This window comes from Maylandia zebra, linkage group LG22 (genome assembly GCF_041146795.1).
Source record: "Maylandia zebra isolate NMK-2024a linkage group LG22, Mzebra_GT3a, whole genome shotgun sequence".
NCBI lineage: Eukaryota > Metazoa > Chordata > Actinopteri > Cichliformes > Cichlidae > Maylandia > Maylandia zebra.
Window position 1 is genome coordinate 14,472,531 of NC_135187.1, and position 10,808 is coordinate 14,483,338.

The window sequence follows — 10,808 nt, forward strand, 5'->3', positions numbered from 1 at the left end:
GAGAAATAATGGTAAGCACTCATGTAAAGCAGAGAGTGGACAGAGAGGTCACGGACACGAGTGAAGAACACATCAATCACTTCTGTGTCTCTGCTCAGTTTTGTCACGGGTTCACGTTGCAATCACTGAAGGGTGACTGTAATCAAAATTGGTCTGCATCAAGTTCTCTTTCTCTGCCTTTGTAATCAAAGAGTCACTGAGAGCGAGAGACCCAGTGTGATTGACAGCTGATGGAAACAATCTGTAAGAAAATCCAAACCATGTCTTCCGACAGTGTACGAGACATTTGAGAGCTATAGGGAAATGGGACATGTATGACTTGAAGGAGACAGTGTATTTGTACAGCACGTGCAATCAAGATATCCAATCTGGATCTGGAACAATGAATGCAAGCTCTAACGCACACAGGTTGGACCGTTACCGGATCACATGGGGAGATTGATCAGCTTGGACCTGGATTTCAGCTGGGTATAAATGCTGTGCACACATGATCACATCCTTAAGAGAAACTTTACCCAGCAGGTTAAAAAGTCAATCTCCTCTCGATAGCATAAGCTGCCAGGGAACAGGAACAAGCAGCATTAGTAGCTAGCAACTCCATTATCGTGCTGTTCGACAACCATACTTCATGGGGCCAATTTGCTGACACTCTTGGACCCCTTGCCACCTCTCTTTCTAGCACTGTTAGCAACTTAGGTGTTCTCTTTGACAGCTCCTTTAAGTTTGACAAACAATCCTCTGTAGTTAAATCTAGTTTCTACCAATTGCGTCAAATCTCCAAGGCCAAGCACTACATACCGCACAGGGACCTTGAGAAACGAATCCATGCTTTTGTGACCTCTAGATTAGACTACTAATTCCCTTTACTTTGGTCTCCACTCCACACTTCTTCATAGATTGCAGGTTGTCCAGAATGCTGCGGCACGCCTTCTGACCAGAACCGCAAGGTTTGCCTCCATCATGATCTAAGATCATCAGGACAAATATTCTTAGGCTACATTCACACTGCACACGAAAGCGCATCAAATCCGACTTTTTTGACCCTATGCGACCCATATCCAATCATGGTATGACAGTGTGAGCAGCACAAATCCGATATTTTCAAATCCGACCTGGGTCACTTTCGTATGTGGTACTGAATCCAATACATATCTGATGTTTTAGAAAGAGACTGCTGTTTGAACGGTCATGTCGCATTAAAGCCGTCTTTTACATCACTGACACAAGACAGACGCCAATTATCAGCTCCGGAGAAGCGCCCGAGAAGACACTGAACGCTTCCTGGCCATCCAGTGAAACTGTTGGGAAGACAACGTTGGAGAAACGGGAATATTTTATTTGTACTGTATAATCTGCAGATTCTGACAGAAATCTGCAACTATCCTTTGAAGCACTGCTCCTCTCTAAAACAGCAATAAGGATAATTATTAGGCCATATTTAAATAACAAAATAACTTTATAACTTAAAGCAAAATTGGGAAACGTAAAGTCCCAATCAAGTCTTTATATTAAGGGCCATCAGTCAAACAATACTGTTTGCTCTGGGTCTAAACAGAGCGCGTTGTGTGTGACGTCTTCTTTAGCACATGCGGGCCGCTTTGAGGCTTCACACTAGAGCGTGTTTGCTGTCACATTTTATATGTAGTGTGAACAAGCAGACAAAAAAGAAAACAACTCAGATTTGATCAAAAAATTGGAATTGAGCATTAACACCTGCAGCGTGAACGTAGCCTTAGTGCAGCCTAGATCCCGGCTAAAGGCCAGAGGTGACCGTGCTTTTGCCCTGGCAGCCCCGAGCCTCTGGGAAAATCTTCCCTCTGACTCCATCTATTCATTTAAATCTCAGTTAAAAACTTACCTGTTTGACCGAGCGTTTTCAGTTAGTTAGTGCACTTCCCCCTATATTTTACCCTTATGTTACTTATCTTCCTACTAATGTCCCACTGCATAAATACCCCCACCTTATATTTATGTGTTGCAGCTCCTCCAACCTATGGCCGCGGCAGGCTAAACATGAGGACACAGATGACGCGCAACAATATACGCATAAAATACGCTTCTGTACCATTTGCTCCTTTTATTCCACATGCAGCTGTCCAATATACAAATCAGCACATGGGATTAACTATTAAAAAAAATGCACAGACTGCACAAACAAATAACTGCACTAATTACAACGCCAACTTACAACTTGGCCTATGACATCAATTAGTGCACAAATATACATAAACCATCAAGTTACAGTCAAATACATGAAAATAATTCAAGCTGCGTTCAACAGAAAGTTTTGCCTCATGCTCACCCTACCTTTCTGCTCATCAACATCAGGTGCAGTGAACAGGTGAGTGCAACCACATTTATCATCTACCACACCCATGAGACACGCCCCACACCCGTGCACCAATACAGCGAGTCCATTTAAACCAACCCACTTAATCAAAAAAGGAACAACTCATATGGCTCCTACATTATGAATACCCTGTAATTGTATCTTCTAAACCATGCTATAATGTTTTACTTCTTATTCTGTCTGTACCTTTGGGGGGTTTGTTATAGCCTTTTATCTTTTATCTTATGTTTTAACCTTGTTGTGAAGCACTTTGGTGTACCTTTGGTTTTAAATGTGCTATATAAATAAAGTTGTACTGTATTGTATTGTACAGAAAGTGACTTAAAAACAAAAAGCTCGATTACGTGATATCTTTGCTACTAGGTGTCCAGTCTGCATACTCTGTGTATGATGGCATTAAAGTGGTATTGGGCAGGTGGGGGCACCCTAATGTGCATCAGAGCGTGGGGCAAAAACAATCATTTAGAAATAAGATTTTTTTTTTTTTAATTGTATTGTGAGCTCCAGTAGATTTGTTTTCTTTGCATACTGGCTGTGATCCGCAAACATGTGTTGCTGCTGCTCTAAAGTTTACTACTCTTTGTGGATTTAACTAAATTTAGCAAGATATAAGCAGACAGATCAGCTTAAAAAAACATCTGCTACCCTCAATGTAACGCAACACTGACTATTAACCAACCAGAGCCGTAAACTTCACCACAGTACGGTAAGCTCTCAGTCCTCTATACCTTTAGCTTGTACAATTTGGTGATATTTGCTAAGCTGTTTAAAACATTTAAAATCACCTGCCAGTTATAAATGTTACTCTGTTTATGCTCACACTTCTTCTGTAGTGCCAGCCAGAGCCATCAGCTAAATGCTAAAGTTCCACAGCAACAGCTTTATGGACATCTGCATGATGAACGAATCACAGGAAAGGATTCTGATGAGAGTGTAAAGGGGCCATGGGATGTTATTATTTTTCTTAAAATTGTAATAGTAATTCCAAACTGTCATCAGTAAGCAACACAAAAAGAGCACTCTTGGCAGTATTACGTCAAAGCTAACAGATTTTCTTACTCTTTAATTGAAGATGCTGGAGGGTGTTCCTAAATTTTCTGATGCACTTAGAAGAGCAAACGGAAACCTTACGGTTCATATGTTAGTACCAGGTATACATGTGACTGCCCTCATTAAAAATGTTGCAGATGTGCCACACAACCATCAAATTCATTTGAGATTGCTAACATATATTTGTATTTGCTATAAAAAGCCATATAAATATATAAAACTCATGAAAAACCCAAAAACAGCAGTGGATCACATGATTCACTTCACATCTTTGGTGTTCACAGTCAGCTCTCTTCTCTTGACAACACATGCAATTTTGTGTTTGTTGTGATATGGCCGCACTGACATACAGTACAGAAATAACTACGTGCACGCAGCAGTCAAGTTGTGATTAACACATAGATTTTCAGTTTTAATTCAAAAGGGTTCATTAAAATACTTGAAGTATATTTGAATAACCACCTTGTCATTTTGTTTTTTTACAGTTTGGCCCAGAATGAGCAGATGTGTTTGCAGTAAATCTGTAACTCATCTGTAAATCTGGAAACGGTCAAAGTACGAATAGGTCCATTTGAAGTTTGTGTAAAGGTTGTGATCCTAAACCGAGCTCTGCACTCATCCTCTTCTCTCCAGGTTTTACTGGGACATCGTAATGCTCCTGTTGATGATGAGCAATCTTGTCATTTTGCCCTGGGGTATCACCTTCTTCGAAGACCAGAACACCATGCCCTGGATCACCTTCAACGTCTTGTCAGACACACTCTTCCTCATGGATCTGGTTTTCAACTTCCGTACGGGCATTTTGGGAGAGGACAGCCACATCATCCTGGACCCCAAAGAGATCCGCATTCATTACCTCCGCACTTGGTTCCTGGTGGATTTCATCTCCTCCATCCCTGTCGACTACATCTTTCTCATCGTCGACCTCGAATCCCGACACGAGTCATCAGACGTGTACCGTACCGCTCGTGCACTTCGCATTGTGCGTTTCACAAAGATCCTCAGTCTGCTGCGTCTTCTCCGTCTGTCTCGCCTCATCCGATACATCCACCAATGGGAGGAGGTAATGCAAAGGCAGGGAAGCGGGAACGTGCTTAGAACAAAAGAAACAGAAATATTGTAATTTGATCGTCTCTGTGACTTTCTTTCTGACAGATTTTCCACATGACTTATGATCTGGCCAGTGCTGTGGTGCGTATAGTCAACTTGATTGGAATGATGTTGCTGTTGTGTCACTGGGATGGCTGCCTGACATTTATGGTACCTATGCTGCAAGACTTTCCTTCAGACTGCTGGGTATCCAAAAACAATATGGTGGTGAGTAGATGAAGAAAAGAAAGTAAAATTACATATTTAAAGTAGTATGTGAGTATATAGCTACAATTCAGTGTTAGTTGGCATTTTTTTGAAGGAGGCAAAGTAATTTTACTCAGTGGCATACAAACCACAACACAACAAACCAAACCACAAACTTGGCAAAGCCACACCTCCGTCTATGGTCATGACATGCCAACTCACAGTGACATCGTCCACAAAAATCAAAATTGAAATGAGATACTGTTCTCACATTTGGAGATCATCTTAACTGAAACCAGGACCACGCGTCAAACACTGCACCTGCACATACATACTGTGCAAAAGTCATGAGCCACCCCAGCATGGTATGCAGTCAAATCCAGTCTGACACTGGACTTGAAAGATGCATCTGGCCCTTCAGTTAATCTACTGTTCACCGAAGCCTCATCAAAAATGGTCTCAGTGGAAGGGTGGCTGTCAAGATGCCATTCATAAAGAAAGGAAACAGAGAGAAGAGGCTGAGGTACGCCAAATTACACAAGAACTGGACTGAAAATCAAAAGCAACAGGTCTGATGGAGTGATGAATCCAAATTTGAAATGTTACTTCAAATTGTCATCAATATATATTAAGAATGACAGCATCATCATCATCCATTATAAATGTCCATTATAAAATGTCCATTATTATAAAATGTCCATTATTAAATGTCCATTATAGAGGACATGATGATCCCAAACACATTACCAGTCCAGTAAAAGCACACCTGAATTAAAAAACACCCACGGAACACTATCAGTCACGGATGGGCTTCCCCGGAGCTCGGGACTCAACATCATCGAAGCGGTATGGGATCAGCTTGACAGAGAACAGAACAAAAGGCAGCCAACATCCAAGGAAGATCTTCGAGTGTCCTTCTAGAAGAAATATTCCTGAAGACTCCTTAAACACTACATGTAATTAAACTTGTTTCCAACTGTTTTGCCGTGTTTTAGTCTTAACTTCTGGTTAGGTTTAACAGAGGTATGTGTGTCTCTGGTGTTTTCTCATTTAACACAGTATTCTTTACAAGATACAAAATCTTTACTTGGATGTGAAACGGCTGACAACTGTCTGTATTTTCCCAAAGTTGCAGGCTCATAGATGACCTCATTTCATGCTCTGTCTCACCTCGCCTCATTGTTAACTACCTTTTTCAGAACTCTACATGGCACATCCAGTACTCCTACGCTCTGTTTATGGCCATGAGTCACATGCTGTGCATAGGATATGGTGCTCACCCTCCAGAGGGCATGACCGATGTTTGGCTCACCATGGTCAGCATGGTAGTCGGGGCCACGTGCTACGCCATGTTCCTCGGCCATGCCGCTAACCTGGTCCAGTCCTTGGACGCCTCGCATCGGCAGTATCAAGAGAAGGTAATCATGCACATTTGTGACCTGCAGCTTCAGTTGCTTTGTGGACAATATGTTCCAGGAACCTCACGTGGATGCTAATGTGATTCGGGCTTTGAGCTTTAATATCCCAGCCATGTTTCATATCACAGACTGGCTTACTTGCTCGTACTTTATTCGTACAAACTGTGCCAAATGCCTAGAGAATATGTGTATTATCTAATGGATTTTGCAGCCTTACCATGACCCATTCCAGGGGATTTTCACAAGATAAAGCAGAACAGATGATGGACAAATGGCGGCACCTTTGTTTTGGATAACTGTCTGCCAATGCCCATTACAAATGAGTTTGTAATCCACTTAAAACGGGAGAAACAGCCTGCAAAACAAATGGAATGAATATGTAATTATTGTTCTTGGGGATAATTCGCAAAACACATGCTAGAACATGTGACTAATTGTGTGTTTTCTGTTGTTTCCAGTATAAACAAGTGGAGCAGTACATGTCATTTCATAAACTGCCAGCAGACTTAAGACAGAGGATCCACGATTACTATGAGCAGCGATTCCAAGGCAAGATGTTTGATGAGGACAACATCCTCGGAGAGCTCAGTGACCCACTCAAGGAGGTGTGTGACTTTACCTGCTGTTTCTTGCTTCCTCTCTCCAGTTTTTTATTAAGTGTTGAATAAGTTCATCTTTTATGTTAAAAAGGGTCCATGAAAATTTCTTTAAATGTGCCTTTATCTAAGCAACAGTTCAAAACCTAAATATATTTTGTTTATAATGAAATTGGAAAACATCTGATCAGCTGTTCGATATGCTAAGAGCTAGTTAACAATGCTTTTATTCCTGTTTATAGACTAACTGACATATTTTTTTCCACAATAATATGCTATATATCACAATATGGTAAAACATAGACTATTTGATTTGTATGTTGATCTGTAAGCTTCTTCCTCTTGTTTTGGCTTTTGTCTCAGTAGATCATCTGCCTCCATTTCACTCTATCCCAGCATCCTCCTCCTCTGTCACACCAGCCTTCTGCATACCCTCCTTGACTATGTCCATAAATCTTTTATGTCGTCTTCCTCTTTTGCTCCCACCTGGCAGCTTCATCTTTAACATCATGACCAAAATCCTCCTGAGAACTGAGGAAATTTTTTTAATGATTTCCTGCCTCTTTGGAGCTAAAAGAAGCCATCCAAACACATGAGATACCGATGGAAAGCCCAGGATGTCCTCTATTTAGCATTTAGGGTCTTAGTAAGGTAGCTCAAATAAGTCAAAAGATATAGACCATAAACAAATGTCCATTATAGAGGACATAAATTAATAGCCTGGTTCTCATGAGGATATATTCACTATCCCTCCAATCGCCTCCAATCTTTTTGCCAGTTCTACAGTCTCCACATTGTACATCACTCATCCACCTTCACTATCTCTACTCCTTACATATTCACCTTTCCGCCTGCCTCTCTCTCATTCACACACGTATTCTGTCTCACTTCTATTGTCCTTCATTCCTCTTCTCTCCAGAGCATACCCCCACCTCTCTATGCCCCCACCTCTCTATGCTCTCACTTCTCTCAGTGTTATCTGCGAACATCATAGTCCATAGAGACTCCTGTCTGACCTCATCTGTTAATCTGTCCATCACAACTGCAAACAAGAAGGGGCTCAGAACTGATCCCTGATGTAATCCCACCTTGAACCCATCTGTCACTCCTGCTGCATACCTCACCACTGATAGACAGTAAACAATGGTTTTGATACTTGGGTGATGAGTTTACTTTATTTCATAAGAAAAAAAAGAGCTTCACATTCTCAGTTTCAAGCTGAAGAGTTGCTGTCTGAAAACACTGAAAACTTTACAAATGTTTTAAATCTACCAAATCTTTCATAAATGTGACTGTAGTTAAAACCTGGCAGAGATATTTTATGACAACTTCTTGTAGCGTACATTTTCTCCCCCTCATGCAGGAGATTGTCAGCTATAACTGTCGTGGACTCGTAGCCAATATGCCACTGTTTGCCAACACTGACCCTCATTTTGTGACGGTGATCCTGACCAAGCTGCGTTTCGAAGTCTTCCAGCCGGGAGATTTTATTATACGAGAGGGAACGCTGGGTCGGAAAATGTACTTTATCCAGCACGGCACCGTCACCATCATCCCACGTGGTAGTAAGGAGATTAAGCTCAGCGATGGAGCATATTTTGGGGGTAAATCGTGCTTTCTTTTTCCTGTGACTGTATTGCCAAACTTTTTCCATTTTTAGTCTTTATGATAATATAATCAGGTGGTATTTCTTCATATTTATGGTCCAGACATGCAGGTGGTATAGATCCTCTCATTTAACAAGTGGGATGAACTACATATTTAAAATTATGTCTTCCTTGTTTCAGAGATTTGCTTGCTGACACAGGGACGACGCACAGCCAGCGTGAGGGCTGAGACCTACTGCCGTCTTTACTCGTTGAGCGCGGACAGTTTCAACGAGGTCCTGGAGGAGCATCCTCTGATGAGGAGGGCGTTTGAGAGTGTGGCCGTGAACCGACTGGACCGCGTTGCGCGCCGACCGAGTTATCAGCCAGTCCCAGATGAATGACTTCCTCAGCACCATGAGAAAAACATTCCAGCCAGACTCATCGAGCACATTTGTCACATTTAAACTGCACATGACAAAGATATCTTCTATTGAAGCACGCTGATGGACAATCAGATAGCGAGACCTACTTAAACTTTTTAGTACAGCATTACTGCGATGATGTGACAATAGTCTACCTTTAGTGGTTTTATTTTATTATTTGAACTTGAATCAGCTGTAATATGTGCTCATGTTTGTGTTAGAGCTTTGTATACTCTTCGTGTAAAATGACCTGTATAATTTTGAAACTGTATGGACATCAGCGATGATCTTTTGTTTCTCCCGTTCTGATGATATTACATTTTGATTTACATGAGCTTTTTTATTCATGTATTGATGTATTGATTTATTTTTTTACCAACAGTCTGTCTAGATTGGTCTCTTTCCAGCTGTAAATACCTCTTTTAAAGCACATTTTAGTGGCCTGTAATAGCCACTTTGATTATCTATCAGATCATCCGTCCAGGATATTGACAGCCTGCAGGAGCAGCAGCTGGTGTTACATCATTCAGCTTTCTGTAGCTCTATTTTACATGATCCTTCTCATCTGTAGGTTGCCTGATGTGAAGATTTAATGCTGATGTTCACAGAAGATCAGTTGCAGTTATGTAATATCTCCAGCTGTACACAGACAGGTTTCACAGAGCTCATATAAAGAATAATTTATACCCAGTATTATTTGTTTCCATACTATTTTTGTTTCATTTTTTTCTGGAATATTGTTTATTTATAATGTAAAACTAATGAATGAGAATAAAGTCTCTATAGGTTAACTAGTATGTAACCGTCAGACGATGCTGTTGTATAATATAAGTTCTATTTTTGTAAATATATCAGCTGAACTTTCTCAGTTTTTTTTTTTACTTCACTTTTTTAGTGGGGTTACATACAGGGTCTACATGCAGCATTTTTCACAGCAGAAACCACAGCTGTATCTACACATTAACAATGTAGTTATTAGAAGTTTATTTCTCTTCTGTTTTTGCTTCAAAGAAAGATTTTACAAATTTAAATTGACTGAACGCTGATTTACATTTAGATTAATACTGTGTACTTTTCTCAGATGCATTTGAAACAACATGATTTTGAAAATTTTCATCTGATGCACACAAAACGGTCATTTTTTGAATTTACAAGTTTAACTGAAATGTCTTTATTTTTTCTTATTTTTCTGATTATTACCTTTATATTGATGGTGTCATGTGTATACCAATGTCTGTAACCTTGAAGCATAAATATCAAATATGTATTTTTTCCTATGCACTGTGTTATTTGTGCTTATGTATAAAGAATGTGCAGACACGTTGATCAAAGAAATACTGTTTTACTTAAGAAAACATTTTTGAAGCTCTTTTCCGCAGCTTTGCCAAGAAAATTAAGTCACAGGTCCAGAATGTATCTTATTGTGACTTATCATAATATTCACTCACTATTTCATAAATCTGAGAAGGATTCTTAAAGGTATGCCTTTTATCCTCAGAATACTCTCTGCTCCTTATTTCTGTTCTCTTTCCCTCTCACCCTCCAACCAGTTACAGCAGATGGCTACCCTTCCCTGAACCTGGATATGCCAGAGGTTTCTTCTTGTTTGAAGGGAGTTTTCCCTCCTCACAGTCGCAAAGTGCTGCTCACAGGGGATTGCCTGATCATTGGGGTTTGAAGGGTCTCTACATTACAATATAAATCTCATTCAGGTAACTTTTGCTTTGACCTGATGCTATCTATAGATTTTAAATGAAATCTCATCAGAACTATGAGATATAAAGTCATGGCCTTGTTTTTCATAACAGTAAAGTCCATTCTCACAATGATATGATGAACATTCTCATTAATGTGAAACACTAAGTAATTATCCATAATTATGGTGGTATGAGCATGTTCTGATTGTGTATTACAAGATCCTGTTATTATAAATAAGATGTTTTGGTATTTCCTATATACTTTGTGGCTTCATAATACTACAGTACCATATTGCTACATTGTTCAACAAACAATAAGTAATTATTATGATAAATAGTATCATATATAACGATATTTAATAAACTGCCATGATTATAAATGCTAATGAA

The 10,808-nt window shown here is 40.0% G+C and overlaps 1 protein-coding gene across 1 annotated transcript in view; it reads left to right on the forward strand.

The window, feature by feature from the left end:
- Nucleotides 1–10,041, forward strand: part of hcn3 (hyperpolarization activated cyclic nucleotide-gated potassium channel 3) — a 12,728-nt gene extending 2,687 nt beyond the window's left edge. The window contains exons 2-7 of the mRNA XM_004549101.5: nt 4,034–4,463; nt 4,556–4,717; nt 5,896–6,114; nt 6,573–6,719; nt 8,074–8,314; nt 8,498–10,041. Of these exons, the coding sequence (XP_004549158.2) occupies nt 4,034–4,463; nt 4,556–4,717; nt 5,896–6,114; nt 6,573–6,719; nt 8,074–8,314; nt 8,498–8,700 (1,402 nt within the window). The 3' untranslated portion in view covers nt 8,701–10,041. The remainder of the gene's footprint in view (nt 1–4,033; nt 4,464–4,555; nt 4,718–5,895; nt 6,115–6,572; nt 6,720–8,073; nt 8,315–8,497) is intronic.
- The last annotated feature ends 767 nt before the right edge of the window (nt 10,042–10,808 follow it).